The following is a 16,410-nucleotide window of genomic DNA, read 5'->3' on the forward strand; positions in this document are numbered from 1 at the left end:
CCTAGCCCTCCGAAAAACCTACATTCTATATGTGAACACAATGCCTGAAAAGAATTCTGCCCAGGGACCTGGCTGCCTCAGTCAGTGGAGCTTACAACTCTTGATCTTGGGGTCGTGAGTTCGAGCCCCATGGTAGGCCTAGAGATTACTTAAAATAAAAAAAAGAAAAAAAGAAAAAAAAGAAAATCATAAAAAAAATTTCTCACCAGCCTCTGACTCCCAGAATAGCATCAGTTTTAAAATAGAACAGTTTCAGTTTTGTGTTTTCTACCTTTATTACATTTTTGCGTTTGAGACACAAACTAACCACTCTCTTACACCACACACAAGACATCCATTCTGGTGATTTTAAAGTGCATTTCCCCTTTACCTTTGTGTACAAAAATATTTTTTTCAAAACATGTGGACATTTCTTGACAAGGCACTTTTCAGGTATCGGGTGAAGATGAGCCTTCAGTTCTCCATTCACGCTGAAGTCAAAGTGAAACATCATCCTCACAGGTCCGGCAGGCTCTAGAACTGATCACCGAAACTGCCGAAACATTCACAGCTTTCCAACCCTACCGAGGAGAAGCCATCCGAAACCACAGACTCCCTGCCCAGTCCCGTGTGTCCACTTCGGGAAGTGCGGAGAAGCTGCCAGAGTATCTTCAAGGCCCCAGGAAAGATCCCATTATGCTTATGACTCTTCATCCCCAGTTTCGGAGATCGGGACCCCCCAAGTGCAGAGAGCCACGGGGCCTGCTCTAGCAAACCACACCCAGTGGAGGAATTTTCGATGAACAAACAAATGAAAGACAATCAAGGTTTTCGTTCACTGTCCACTGAGAGGGAAGACCTGGAAAACAAGCACTTCTAAAAAATGAACTGACACTTTTTTTGGTTTATAAACATACCCATAACCCATTGAACATCCACGTGACTACAAGTAATGCTTGTTTTTAAAAAAGCAAATTATATGCAAAGATCAAAACCACATTCTTTTTAGCCATTCAAAATTTACATCTTTAAAAAACACTGAAAGAGTCCTGTTTTGCCACCATTAAAATGAAAGCTTAGAGAAAAAAAAAAAAATTCTATCTTGACTCTGAAACTGTTTTAATTTCTGGAGAACTACAGAACTCCCATTATTTCTCACCACTTCCCCTATCATCAAAATACTTAAATAAAAAGAAACCCATTCGAATGCTTCTTACTTCCAAGAACACTGAAAGCTTATTTATTAGGTATTTCTCAAATAGTCCCACTTATTTATTGCACCTGATTTGTGAATGCTCCCCAGGGGGTTTGGGGGAAATAAATACAAAAGAAATGGAGTTGCTTCCCCATTTCTGGACAAGGGCACCCTCGGTGGGAGGCCTGCCCTTTGGGGGGCAACTTGGAAAGGGCACTGGGGCTACTGGACATTAGTCACCATCACTGAATCCAGCTGTGTGAGGGGCACCCCCTCCCCCAAGTCAGGCTGCAGTGACATCCGTCTGCAACTAAGAAACCGGTCACTGTCTGATGGGTGTAGACCTATTTACAGATGGCGAGCTCCAAAACGAGGAGGGGTTCTGCAGAGCCTGGGACCATCTGTTGATACCCTGGGGCAGAACTGGACCCAAGGAAGAGAGACCGGTGAATAAAAGATAATATTCTTCAGATGCCCCTGCCTCCCCGAACCACGAGGCTGACAGGGAAGTCTCACAACCACATTCTCTAGTCAGAGAAGGGTCTTTGGGGGCAGGTGAGGACTTGCCTGGTAGGGCGGGCATCCCAGGTGTACTGGCGGGGCTTGGCAACCAGTGGCCCTGGCAAAAAAGCTGGGGTGAGCTGAAGGGTAAAGAATGGCGGAGGAGAGGGCTTAGGGCCGTTTTAAGAGCTACTTATTGCTGAATTACCGTATTTCAAATTTTGACCCCGGAATGTCTTAAGATCACCCTTACTGAAAACCGAATAGGAACAGGAGTCTCTTGAGGCATTTTTCTTTCGAATACAGAATGATCTTGTTACTTTTAGACTGGTAACATGTAAATGACAGTGCACCCTGTAACTTTCTTGACTTGGAGGAAGAGGGCCTGGACTTCTAAAAACAAAATAAATTCACGACCTATATAAAATGAAATGGCTTGCTTCCATTTGGTTTTAACTTGCACTATCGATCGTTCTGGTCGCCAGATTTGCTAACGCTGAAAGTACCGTTCGCGTACTTGATGTCGGCATGTCTAGATAAAACACAAATCTGCCCAATTTCAGCATGAGATAAAAAGGCAATTTTCCCCATTAATTATGTGATCCCCGAGTCCTACCCATGTAGGAGAGGCATAAAAAACAAAGCACTAGATCGCAGATGAGTAACAGCCAGTTTTAGGAACAAGAATTACATCAGACATCACTTAAAAACATTTAAAAAGTCAAAACATTTCGAAGTTCAAAAAAGAGGGGGGAAAAAAAAAGAAAAAACCAACCACAAAACTAGGAGCCAAGACACTCCATCCCTGTCTGATACTAATTGACTAAGCCACAGAAGCTAGGAGGCCTTTTCTAATCAATCTGGAATATGCAAGCAGAAGATGACTTTCTGCCTGCAGAGTCCAGTGACTGCACCTCCAAATCCAGGCCGCTGTGCCTCCCTCTTCCTGCCTCCTTTAGGAAAATCCCACTTTACTAAGATCAGGCAAATGGAAAATGAGACATTTAATTAAGCTCCAAAGACAAAACACAAAAGAAACAAAAGCAAACAAAAAACCCCAACCTTATCCAAATACATATGTAAAAATATTTTTTTAAACACACCCAAGTACAAACCAATCTCACCCCAGAAAAATCATAGCGTTTGGGGATCCATCCGTCCGTGAATGTCCCAGGAGTCTCATGACAGTATGAACCAACGGACTTTTAATTCATGGTCCAATATGGGTAAGAATAATTAATCTCTGATATTTCAGAGTTGCCACACATTGAAAATAAAATATGAGAACTTGGTGAGGGTTTTCTCCTCTATCCCTTTTATACAGACTCACACACCATAAATAAGAACACCCAAATCAAAGTCCCTGGGTGCTTGCAAAGAGTCCTGGGTCGTGCAGATCACAGTCAAAACCAAACCAAACAACATGTCCTGAACACAGCATGGAGGGCTCTCGAGGAAAGGACAGACTAAAATCCCTCCGTGAAAAATGAGGTGCTTGCAAACCAGCCAGGCAAGTTCCAACAAATCTTGTAATTGGCCTGTCTGGTGAGGCAGGGTAGGAGTGAGTACTTCGAAAGCTACTTCGAAAGTTCCCCGGAAAGCCAAGAGGAAGAGCTACAGGTGTCCCCCTCTGTCCTGCCTATCAGAAGCCTGCAGTCTGGAGCCCAGCATGGGGGTCAGTTTCTTTCAACAACTGGTTATGTCGTTCTCTGGCGGAGCACACATACGTGGGGTCAGAAAGAGGAAGCACCTGTTTCCGTCACAGGCTAATTTACCTTGATTATCTTTTCCTGAACATCAGGTGAACTGTGAAGAAAACAAAATGCAAAAAAAAAAAAAAAAAAAAAAAAAAGGCACAGAGCTGTGGTGTGAAGCTAAGCACGTGTAGACAAGGAACGCCAGCGACAGGCGGGAGGGGCTCGGCTGGGGTGTAGGGGGGCGCCCAGAGACCAATGGCAAGGGTCCCGGGGCAGCGGGCTGGGATGGAGTGACTTCCAGGTGACCATTCACATCCCAGGGGGCAGGAGCGGTTTCCCCAGGCAGCTGGGGTGCACCCCTGGTGGCCTCGCTCTGAAGCCACCATCCCCTCGTGTCGCCGGCAGTACCCACGGGCCTGGTTCCCGCCCAGGCCCCGGCCGGCCCTGCCACCCTGCTCCAACTCTCGTGGCCACCCTGGATGCCGAGCCGACCAGCACCCCGCCGGTACTCCGAGTACGAAACCAGTCCTGGCACCTAAACCTGGCTGGCTGAGCTGGCGTAAGAAAAGTGAACAGGATCCTCTCTTTTCAGAGACTGTGCCTAATGGCAGTTCTGCGTTTCTCCCGGCTTCCGTCTCCACCCGCCCGTGACCGCAGCGAGGCTCCTCTGCACCTGCTCCGCCATGCTCCGGCACACGCAGGGGCTAATAGTAGGGCCCTAGTTTTTCGTATCCTAAATAACTCGGCCACTCCGGAAACAGACCGTAGGAACACCGAGGGCTCCCAAAGTGGTCAAAGGATATTCCAAAATCGGGTCCGTTTTGTGGCTCGGCCGCACCCTGCGTGGATTTCAGCTCGGCTCGGATGATCCTATAGTTTTTGCCTTTGTTGCTGTCCCAGTACGTCTGTCCACTGCACTCAAAGCACACGGCAAACTCCATCCTCTCATAAGACTGAATTTTCTCAGGCAAGCTGATCTCAAAGGAGAAGGTGTCCCTGTCCGAGCCGGCGTAAGTGTCCTTCACATACCGACAGGGAAAGTCTGTGAAGCTTTTCCAGGTGTCGAATGTCATTCTTATTTTCACCGTCTTCTCAAACGCCAGGTTCTGCACCTTCACTGTGCCTGCGATGGCTTTGTCCTTCAGGACACAGTTTTCAAGGCAGACGTGGTCGGTCTGAAGCCGGTTTCTGAAGTCTAAGTAATCAGCGGAAGGCTGGGTGAAATCCAGAACAAAGCTCTCGCTCTCTGCTGTCGTCAAGTTCACAATGTTGTCTAGGAGCTCGGTGATGTTAAAGGGAATATCTAACGGGTCATCGAATTCTGAGAACACTTTGACCATTGTCAGGGCCAGCCCTTGGTTGTCTGCGAAGGACACCCGCTTTTTCACCTTCTTCTCCTGGACCTTGGGGGCCACCATCCCGCCGGCTTCATTCCTGCTGCTTAGCTGAATGCACGGCCTCAGCGGCTCGCTGGGCTTGGGTGAGGTCTTGAAGGTGAACCTCTCTCGGCGCAGGGAAGGGGCCATGCAGCTGTATCTGTACTCTATGTCCACAGCCATCATGGGGTTAGATGAATAGGCTAGAACCCTGGCCAGAGGGGAAGAGAGAAAGAAATGGCAACGACATCAGACAGACGTTCAAGGCATCACTGCAACGGGCAGGCAAACCACGTCTGCCTTCGTCTCTGCCCACACAGCTGCAGTCGGGTATTAACTCAAGTGTGGGCCAGCATGACCTTGGTTTCAGGGGAGATTAAGAGTGTCAAGTGCGGGGGGGGGGGGGCGAGGAGGAAGGTTAAAACACAAAAAATAGTAGGAAGCCGCTGGTTTTAAAACTAAATTCACAGGTATTTCTATTAGGATTTCTTGGGGCCCTAAGGAGGCTAAAGTGCCTTGGGGAATAACAAAAGGATGTGCTTTTTTTCCCCTTTTTTAAAGATTTTATTTATTTGAGATAGAGAGAGAGCGAGCATACAAGCAGGGAGGGGGCAGAGAGAAGCAGACTCCCACTGGGCAGGGAGCCCAATGTGGGACTCAATCCCATGACCCTGAGATCCTGACCTGGGCCAAAGGCAGATGCTTAATAGATGGAAATACCCAGGGGCCCCAAAAGAAATGCACTCATCTCACAAATACTGACTGGTATTTATTATATGCCAAGTCTTATGCTAGACAGTGGAATTCAACTGTGAAGACAGACATAATGTACACTAGATTTTTATATGCCAGTATAACTTTCTTTTTAAAAATGCCAATAATTTAGTTTTTTTTAAACCTTTCATATAGGTGGATATTTGTTTTTTCTATAGTGAAGATAACCTCTATAAGAATAAAAGGCAAAGAGAATCCTGCTAAAGATCAGGTTAAATCTGACTTCATAAAAACAAGATTTTTCTGTAAGTGAAAACAAAACAAAACAAAAGATTCAAGACAAACTGCGAAAACATTTTACAAAAAGTATGGCAGGAAAGAGTTAATATCTTTGTATACAAAGAGTTCTTACAAAACAATAACAAAGTCAAATAGCCACATAGAAAAATGAGCAAAGAGCATGAATGGAAAATTCATGAAAAAATCTTAAAATTGTCCTAGAAATACATAAAACGTCCAACTTTATAATTAGGTTATTTAGATTAGGAAACAATGCCTGTTTTTACCTACTGAGTTAGTATAGATTTTTAAAAATAATATGAAGGGGCACCTGGGTGGCTCTGTCAGTTAAGTGACTGCCTTTGGCTCGGGTCCTGATCTCAGGGTCCTGGGATTAAGTCCCAGTTGGGCTCCCTTCTTGGCAGGAAGTCTGCTTCTCCGTGTCCCTCTGACCCTCCTCCCTCAATGTGCTCTCTCTTAAACAAATAAATCATTTAAAAAAAATTAAAAAATAATATGAATACATGGATTAGTCTAAATCAGCACTTTTCTAAATATTCGTATCATTTTTGGTTCTAATATCACATACAGGTATTAATCTTAAGGAATTAATGCATGGGGGTTAATGTACTAAAATGTCCAATGCAGCAACATATGGAGGAAAAGGTGAGAAAACCTAAGAACCAGTAACAAGTATCTGGTTAAATAAGGTATACAACATCCAGCGATAAAATTTTATATCATTACTAAAACCAGTATTTGGAAAAAAGGTTTAAGTGGCATGGAAAAAAGTTATAATATATTGTTAATGTAAAAAAGAGAGAAGATAAAATTGTACATAGAGACTGGACTTGTAGGGAAAAGTATTAGGTATATGTACAGAAAAAAGACTAGAGATATACTTGAAACTGTTACAAAATCCAGGTGGCGGGCGCCTGGGTGGCTCAGTGGGTTAAGCCTCTGCCTTGGGCTCAGGTCATGATGTTAGGGATCAGGCTGATCCTGGGATCAGCCCCGCATCTAGCTCTCTGCACAGCAGGGAGCCTGTTTCCCCCCTTTCTCTCTGCCTGCCCTCTCTGCCTACTTGTGATCTCTGTCTGTCAAATAAAAATCTTAAAAAAAAAAAAGAAAGAAAATCCAGGTAAAGGCATTTCAGGAAATTTGTTTTCCTATGTTCTGTTTCTTGAATTTTTTAAAATAACATCACTTCTATAATCAGGGAGAAAAAAAAGTATCTAATAAAATGCCTCAAATATTTAAGACTTGCCAAAAACCTCTCCCATCCAACACTATAGCCTCACTAAAGCCAAGCCATTTTTCTCATCTAATTACCATAGCAAATTTATATTCTGATTTGATAGTTACAGTGGTCTACGTGGAGAAGTCGGGGACGAAACCAGTATTAAACTCTAGCCTTCGAACCACAGAACACAGGATCTAGATTAGGTCCCAAGCCTCTCCCCCCTCACTATGGCAAAGGGTAGGTATGTGGTGTTTTTTGGGGGGGCCAAACAGGCCCCCCTAGTTCCTGCCCACTGGTGGGGGCCTTCAGGGTAATGGTAGTAGGGAAGGAGAAGCAAAAGGCAAAATGCTGCTTGTGTTCTGCCAGGAGCTGAGACCACTGGTTCAGTCCAATAAACATCTCATTTTCAACTTCTGATTTTGATTAACCAAATACATAAAGAACAATAAGAACAAAGACACACTGGATTTGATCCCATTTTCCAAAAGAAATATAATCATTCCCTAGGATGCAGGGAACCACTTGGTGATGACTGACTGGAAAAACACACATTCAGAGACACAAAACCGTAATTTATAGCCACAGTGTACTTATCTAAACATCCACTTTAAAGGACATTTGTCTTACTGTTTCCCCTCTAACAAAATCAATGAGTGAAAATTTTAGGAGCATATTTGCTTTCTATTATCTGTTCTTGTAGCCAGGCAATTGTTCTGCAAAGGAAAGTTCTCACTGAAATGGGCAAACGTAGCTTTACACAGGGTCAGTGGGTTGGCTAATGGGTTCAATGTGAAAAACAAACAAAAAACAAACCACCCTGTAGTTACAAAGTACTTGAGTTTTACATTCCCCCACTGCAAAACTTCGTTAGAATGCACTGGAATTATACGTTCAGTCTAATGTTAACACATGTAGTTGTTTTAATTTTTTTAAAATTAAATGTGGATTAAAAATACCCCCAAAGTGGGCAAAGCCTTGCATCTCAGCCCCTCCCCCTCTGCTTACCCTTGACAATGTAGGCGTGAACTGCAGGCGGTTGGGTTCCTCCTCTGACCCTACAGCCCTTCCTCCTTGCCTGAGTCAGCACAAGGTCAACCGTAAGTTCTCCATCCTCTATCTCTTCAAGCCTGCAAACCAGCCTCAATACGTGCCTTCCCGCACCTCATCCGTGCTTCTCCACACAACGTTCAAACAGCTCATTAGAAAAAGGTTGGGAAACTCTCAAGATACTTTGGAAACAGAATTCTTTTTTTTTTTTTTTAAAGTTTGAGCCATCTTTATTTTTTTTTTCTTTCTTTTTTTTTTTTTTTAAAGATTTTTTATTTATTTGAGAGAGACAGTGAGAGAGAGCATGAGCGAGGAGAAGGTCAGAGAGCGAAGCAGACTCCCCATGGAGCTGGGAGCCTGATGTGGGACTCCATCCCGGGACTCTAGGATCACGCCCTGAGCCGAAGGCAGTCGTCCAACCAACTGCGCCACCCAGGCGTCCCTGGAAACAGAATTCTAAAACAAGCCGATCAGTGAAAGAATCTGCTCACTTATAGTTAACTATAGCCACTCTGGGCTTTTAATCTTATGGATGAAAAAGACGGTAGTTGAAGACCTTAGCAAAGTTTCACTCTTTGGACCCAGTGTGTGTCCTTTTGGCCCTGAGATCCCTTTTATCACCGGACTGTCAGAACCAGCAGAGCTGGGGGTCGGAAGGTGAGGTTCTGGTCAGTACCAGCTAACTCAACAACTCCACTGGCACTCCCTAGAGCCTCATTGGTTTTGCAACATTCTTCCACGAAAGGCAAAAAGTTCACTACTTGGTGCCGAAGGGTTACCAAGAGGGCTTCAGCCTCAGGGGCCCTGCTAAGCAACCACTGCCCAGAATCCCTTCGCTATTTAAGTGACACCGTAACTGGAGGTGAGGACATGAACCCCAGCGGTCTCAATCAGGGTACGAGCCGACTGTTGGCCACTTGCCTATCCTCACGGGTAGATTCCAGCTTTGATGAACCAGATCCTTCTACAAATGCTGATTTGATGTGGGCCTTCCTGGCCCTCTGCTCAGGAATTTCCCAGTGGGCTGGGACAGGGATCATCATCCCCCAGAAGCACTCCCAGCAATGGAGATGGACAAGGTAAGTCTCCAAAGTCTCTGAAAGGAAGCCACCTGGACAGGTGTTTTATCCAAAAAATGACATAAAAATGATCAGTGCCAACACGATGTACATAGGCTGCACCTCGGGCCTCCTTCTCCTGACATGTTCTCCTAGCTGCTCAGCCGTTTCCCAGGCCGAGAAATATGAGTCACCAAGGTTGGCCAAGGGAAAGGCCAGAAGGAGAAGACACAGACCCATATTTGAACCAGCACAGTATGACGCAGGATTCAATAGCGGTTCGCTGCACGACAAGGTCCTGAGAGTATGAGTGTTATTCAGAGTCTCAAAAACTTGACTTCCAAAGAGATGCCTAGAAGATCATTTTTGCCCCTGGGCGAATGGGGCAGGCCTAACGGTGGATTTCAGTTTTCCTGATCAGAAGGAGGCAAACCCTAGCACTCCATGAAAAGTGAAGCGAACAGGGATAGTTTTGCATAATACCTTCCCTATTCCACTAGAGACAAACAACGCACCTTCTCAAGACAGCTTGTCAGGTTATGGTGTGTTTCTGGAGAAACAATAAACTTGTACAGAAAATCAGCACATGACCTTCACAGTTTCAGGCAGTGGAGCTATTGGCTTTGGGCTGTGCCTTTTATAGGAAGTAAATCTTTTTTTGGTATCGAGCCCAAGACATTCCTCACCTTCATTCTCATACTCTCATAGGAAAAGACAGAAAAATTAGATGCACCAAGAACCCACCAGGAACACCAGAACGACATGAGGTAAGCATTCACCCAGATGACCAGGTTATACTTTCTTTTTCTCCCCGGGTTATATTTTTTAACAGACCTGTCCATCCACACTTTGGCATGCTTTACTCCCTCCCAAAAGATTTGGCTGACGCAGTATAAATAAAGTTGACATTTTTTTCTTTGTTTTTTTCTCTTTTTTTTTTAGAGAGAGAGAGAGAGGGATCACAAGTAGACAGAGCAGCAGGCAGAGAGAGAAGGAAAAGCAGGCTCAACGCCAAGCAGAGAGCCCGATGTGGGGCTCGATCTCAGGACCTGGGTATCATGACCCGTGGGGAAGGCAGAGGCTAAACCCACTGAGCCACCCAGGTGCCCCAAAGTTGACATGTTTTCCTCTGTCCTGTGACCACTGGGGCCTTTATTCACAGCCTTAAAATTCACATGCGCTCTTCTGTTCCATCACCATCTAAAGCATCTGAGATACACACACGTGCGCACACACACACTGCTTATTACAGTACCTACCACGGAACAATGCCCAACACCTAACAGAGCAGTAGCCTAGGAAGGCCTCCCCCTAGCTGTGCCACTTGGAGCAAGTCAGGACCGAACCTTTCCGGGCTTAGGCCTTCTCCTCGGAAGTCCCTTCTAGCTCCGACGCGGGTTGCCAATAATGCCCACTAACTTCTTTTCTTCCCTCTCACTTCTCCTTAAATACCTCTACTTTACTTTCGTGGGGAGTCCACTGGCTGGCTTCACTTTAGTCTCGGCTGCTGGACAGCCCCACCATATGAACCATTTCCTCTTCTCCCCACCCCTGCTCGAAGCCCTAACTTCTCTTCTCCCAGACCCTGAGTCTCCCAGGGAGGCCTGGCCACACAGACCACAGGCTCCAATTTTTAGTATATGTGCTGCCGAAGCGAGCACAGACCACAGGCTCCACCACCTTCCGGCAACTCTCCAAGTCTTCAAGTCAAGTTTGTCCTAAGTTTTCTCCTTTTCTGCAGTAAACAATACCCCCTGGTATTGTTGCTATAAACAATACCCTCCAACTCTTCTGGTATGTCGTTCCAGGCCCTATACCCTCTCTTTGGCTAGCAAGTCCCCTCCACACCCACTTTTCTGGTTCAAAAAGAGTGGCACGAACAGGGCACGGGGTGGGGTGGGGGGCAGGAGGCCGGCCCGGGCTTCCAGATTTGGAAGATCGCACAGGTCAATGCGACCCTGCCCCCCTCGGTCCAACCAGCCTGCACCCCGCCCCCACACGCACTCCGTGAGCTCCGTGAGCCCGCTGCGCCTTGTCCCGCACCCACCTTTTGGGCCGTGGGGAAGCCCCCTCTCCAGCTGGCCCGCTGCATCGGAGAGCCTGGAGGGAGGTGGCAGGGGAAGCTCCTGCCACCAACTACGTGAGCGTCGTGTGTCCGGGAGGCAGGGCTGGCGCTCCGTTCCGGGAGACACGGCCCGCAGGGGGAGGAGGACAAGGAGGAGGAGCCCAAGTTATCACACCAGGGCGGGGCGGCAGGGCCACCCCGGTCGAAGCCGCGCCGCGCGAGCGTCCCCGCGCGGCAGCTTCGCCCCCGCCGGCCCGGGACAGCCCCTGCCTGGGGACCGGAGACGGCGAACCGGGGCTGGCTCTGTACCCCATCGCCCTCGGCGACCTGAGAGACTCCCAAGTGTATTTCCTTGCGTATTACGGGGAACCCAAGACCCGGGGAAAGTCGAGGCTACTTTTCCTTGTACTCCAGGCCCCACCGCCCAACTTCGGGGACACCCTCGGGGAGTGTCGGGTCCCAGGCGGGAAGTGCCTTGTCTCAGGTTCGAACTCGGTACAATAGTCTCAGCCCCAGCCACCGCCAACTACCCCTGGCGGCCAGACCCGCACGAAAGCGGAACACGTGGGTCCAGCCAGGCTCCATCCCACCTCTGGTCCCTGGGTTGCTCTTCCCACCTGGAAGCAACCGCCTCCTCAGCCCCGTCTAGAGTGGCCCACCCCCGGAGTGCAACTGCAAGTTGGGCGGTGAACGTGCAGGTGACAGGGGTCAAAGAAGGTCTCCACTGCGCGCCCCTCGCCGCCGTTTCTCGGCCCCGCGCTGGGACTCGAGGGCTTGGGGAGGGACGTACCTGGTGCAGCTCATAAGCCCTGATGCCCAGAGGCACCAGCCCGCGGCAGCATCCGCGCGGGAGTAGCAGGAGCAGCGGCGGCGACCGCAGGAGCAGGGGCCGGGACTCAGGGCCGCGCTCTTGGCGGACAGACGCATCCGTCCGTGCGCGAGAGCAGCTCGCTCGCCTCCTCCCCGTGGCGGGTCACCCAGACTCAGGCTCCCAGCTTCCGCGCTGCTCCCTTTAACTTTCCAGCACCTCTCCCCACTTGGGAAGCCATCCCGGAACCCCTTCCACGTGAACGCCCCCCACGGCCAATGGGCGCGCTCGGGACGCGAGCCGTCGACCAATGGCCGCGGAGCCGCGGTCTTGGAGAGCATCGCTTCGCCACGTGATTGGCTGCGCGCCGGGAGTGATAGGGCTGCGGTCCAGGGGCTGGGGAGGGGGCAGCGGGGTCACTGTTTCATCAGACGCGTGGGGCCGGGCGCCAGGGGGCAGAGGCACTTTCCTACAGAAGAGCGTCCCGTTACAGCAAGAAGGCTGGCACGCGGGCAGCTTGCCAAATGTCCTCTTCCCAAGCAAAGTCCGGGCCGGGCAAAGCCTTCCCACTGGCGCAGTAGTAGTTGAGGTTGCATCCGCCCTGTCCAGCCGTCCACCTTCGTCGTGCGCTTTAGCCAGGGGCTTCACGCATGACCGTTAACTTCCCCATCATGTGCCAATCCCAGAGAGGCCGCTGGAGAGTGCCAAGTGCTGTTTGCCTCCGTGTTAGCTGGAGGCTCTCTGGGATGCGTAGCTCCAGCTCTAATGATAGTGTCGAAAATAAGTAATCACTGATGCTGGCTTTGTGCTCATCAGGGTTCCAGGTGTTACTGTGAAAGCCTTACAGTAACCTGGTCTTATAAAGTTCTTACGGGGAAGGGGGGTGGAGCGCGGCTGAGTGACTCAGTCGGTTAGCCTGTGCCTTTGGCTCAGATCATGACCCCAGGGTCCTGGGATGGAGCCCCCACCCCCACCCCGCTCCATGGGGGTCTCTGCTCAGCCAGGATCCTGCTTCTCCCTCTCCCTCAGCTCCCCCCCCTCCACTTGTGCTCTCTCACTCTCACTCTCTCTCAAATAAATAAACAAGTAAGTAAAACCTTAAAAAAAAAAAAAAGCTGTTACTGGGGCCATCACACAGAGTACCACATATTTAGGTATATAGGTAGGTATATTTCAGAGGAAATTACCTGACTTGAATCTGCCACAACTACCTGTACCTGCAGGGCCCCTACGATCTCTGTGATACACCTTGAGGTCTGCAGAGTATGATAAACCCAAAAAAGACCAGCTCCTCCCTCTCAGATGAGATCAGTTTAAATACATATTCACATGATCATATTAATCCCCTTGGTGCTCATCTCTGAGCTAGTCACTTTAGGGATGAACATCCTAGTTTTCTAGGTTTTTTTTTTTTTTTAAGGTTTTATTTATTTGTTTGACACAGAGAGAGAGATCACAAGTAGGGAGAAAGGCAGGCAGAGAGAGTGGGAAGCAGGCTCCCTGCTGAGCAGAGAGCTCAATATGGACTCGATCCCAGGACCCTGAGATCATGACCTGAGCCGAAGGCAGAGGCTTAACCCACTGAGCCATCCAGGTGCCCTTAGTTTTCTAGTTTTAATGAATTTTGAAAATCAACAGAGGGTTGCCAGCTTGTTAAAGTGCCAAGATGTTAAAATTACCATCTTCTGTTACCAACATTTTATGTTTTAAAAAATATTCTTTAGCAAATATAAAAACAAAGTAATGAACATAATTCAGAATAAAGGCCATTCCTTCACATTGGACATATTTAGCTTTAGGACAATTCATTATGTTGAACATGGCATTTGGGACTTTATGCTTTTCAGGGATATGAAAGCAAATTCTAATTTTACTAGAAATGTAAAACTAAAACACTGATAGTTTGCCTTGATTCAATACAGGCCTTCAGCTCATGACACCGTCTCTCTGTCTGAGGGGGCAATTATTAGTCCTCTTCCTTCTCTTTTGATGGGAATATCTGATAGGGACCACCTCTGAAATCAGCTATTGGTAGGCGGTTGGCAAATAAGGTTTCTATTCAGTATTCCATTTGCCAACTCTAAACCCCTTTTATTAGCTGATGAGTAGGTTGGTTTTTGAAGCCAAGTGTTGGCTACATTTCTCAAGCGTGGTGAGCTTGCTAGAGGAGTGGGCAAAGACGAAGAGCCAACTGGTGTTGCAAAATGAATTCAGGCAAAGGGTGATCTGAACCAAACCGGGAAGGAGTTGGGGCAAGTAAATACAACCTTAGCATTAAGGTTTGGAAGCATCTTCCTTACATAGATCTAGGAAACCATGGGTAATCATTTCCCCCTGTGGTTTAGAGACTATTTCAGAGCAGGGGAGTGGTGCTAAACTTAGTTGTGGCTCACCACAGACTTGGTAGGCAGGACTGTGGCGTCTGTGAGTTTGAAGCAAGCACAGTCTCCTTAGCAATCAGAGTAGAGCTGGAATGTGAAGTCTGGAGGACTGTTCCAGCTGAACTCGGTAGGTCCAGCCAAGGCCCTGGAACCTGAGATCGGGACTGGCCCTTCGTTCTGTACGATCTTGCTTTACCCTCATTTTTAGCAGAAAAAAAGAAAAAACTTAAAGGGTCAACCTTTCAGTCAACGCATACCAAGTCCCTTTTATAATATCTGGCATTGAATTTAAGTCTTAATTTCATCTAGTAAGCCAACCCCCACCCCCCCACACACAAATAAACCAAAAACCCAGCAGAAGCTAAGCAAAGCTAATTATCGTTTTCCCATAAACTTTGCTTTTGGTGGCTATAAGTGGCTGTTTGGTGGCCATCTTCCTTGCCCTTGGGCTCATCTGTGACTTCTTCAATCCTCTCCTATACATTTATTTATTCATTTAACAACACATTGTTGAGTAACTACTGTAAACTGGGGTCCTGAAACCAGAAAATCAGTGAAATATAATCTTACTTTCAAGAAGCTCTTAGGTTAATAAGTAACGACAGGATAAATGTGTAGAAGGTAATCCTCTGTAATTTGGGAGCCAAGAGGAGGACTGCGCATGTGTGGTCACGGAGGTGGGGTGGGAAATGAAGGTCAGCTGAGGCTTCTAGGGAAGTGAGCATTGAGCGGGATCCTGAGGGGGCAGTTAGAGTTTGGGGGTGATGGGAAAAAGCATGGCAGGAATTGGCAAAGGAGCCGAGTTCTTTATGTTCCTCCAAAGAATATCCACTCTACTGATTAAGAATTAAGTCTTTTGGGGCGCCTGGGTGGCTCAGTGCGTTAAGCCGCTGCCTTCGGCTCAGGTCATGATCTCAGGGTCCTGGGATCGAGTACTGCATCGGGCTCTCTGCTCAGCAGGGAGCCTGCTTCCTCCTCTCTCTCTCTCTCTCTCTCTCTGCCTGCCTCTCTGCCTACTTGTGATCTCTCTCTGTGTCAAATAAATAAATAAAATCTTTAAAAAAAAAAGAATTAAGTCTTTTTTCTGGCTTAAATATTAGACAATGTTTCTTTATGCATGTGTTAACACCAGCTTTTTGTTCCTCCAGAAAGTTTGAAAAAATACTATTAATATCTTATCTCTTTCTCAACTGAACACACTTCAAAAACAGCCCAGACCTTGGTCTTAACCTCATTCTAGGTTTTGAAAGAGAAATTTTTTTTCTTCTTAGCATTCTAACTTTCTAATAAGAACAATTATTGCACAGTGTGTCTAAGTATAAATAACCAGCATCAAGAGTCAGAATTAAAGAAGAGAACATTCTTCTGCCTGATCAGAATAGAAAGTGGGGAAGACTGTTTCCAAACTGCCTAAGTGAATTTATATTTAGACAAGTGGAGTCGTTTGCACCTGTCAGAGCTTCAGACATGTTCTGGGCGCCTTATGTTACCTGGGGCCCTCTGCCCCTCTTTCAGATTTGGCTGAAAATGACTTACCAGGTCACGTTTTATGGGATAAGCATATGCATACTAACGGAGGGTGTTCATGAGCCTCTTGTCTATGGAGAATGTGTCCTTGGCTTGGGAGAAGACCTTGAGTAGTTTACACATCAAAGCTCCTGGAGCCCATTAGGGCATTTTCCCCACTGTTGAGGGCTTTTGAGTTCCCGAGTGAGGTTACTGTACCACTTCTTAATTTAATTTATTTTATTTTATAATTTTGTTTTTCTTCCAAATTTTTTATTTAAATTCTAGTGAGTTAACATATAGTGTAATATTGGTTTCAAGAGTAGAATTTAGTGATTCATCACCTACACTTAACACCCAGTGCTCATCACTACAAGTGCCTTGTTTAATAATCCCCATCCCCCATGTAGCCCAGCCCCCTCCTACCTCCCCTCCAGCAACCCTCAGTTTGTTCTCTGTCCTTAAGGGTCTCTTTCGACGTACTATTCTAAAAGCTACATATGTAGAGAAGCTTCCAAGGCTTCATACCTCCTGCACCGATACAATACCTTATTATTTTTT

The 16,410-nt window shown here is 47.1% G+C and overlaps 1 protein-coding gene across 1 annotated transcript; it reads right to left on the reverse strand.

The window, feature by feature from the left end:
* Positions 1-256: 256 nt before the first annotated feature.
* PPP1R3B (protein phosphatase 1 regulatory subunit 3B) lies at positions 257-11,254 on the reverse strand. The gene is made up of 2 exons (XM_044225545.1): positions 11,137-11,254; positions 257-4,959 (listed from the first exon to the last, which is right to left on the reverse strand). The coding sequence occupies exon 2, from the start codon at positions 4,932-4,934 to the stop codon at positions 4,077-4,079; it is 858 nt and encodes a 285-aa protein (XP_044081480.1). The 5' UTR covers positions 4,935-4,959; positions 11,137-11,254; the 3' UTR covers positions 257-4,076.
* Positions 11,255-16,410: the final 5,156 nt, after the last annotated feature.

The sequence above is a fragment of the Neovison vison genome, chromosome 11 (genome assembly GCF_020171115.1).
Source record: "Neovison vison isolate M4711 chromosome 11, ASM_NN_V1, whole genome shotgun sequence".
Classification (NCBI taxonomy): Eukaryota; Metazoa; Chordata; class Mammalia; order Carnivora; family Mustelidae; genus Neogale; species Neogale vison.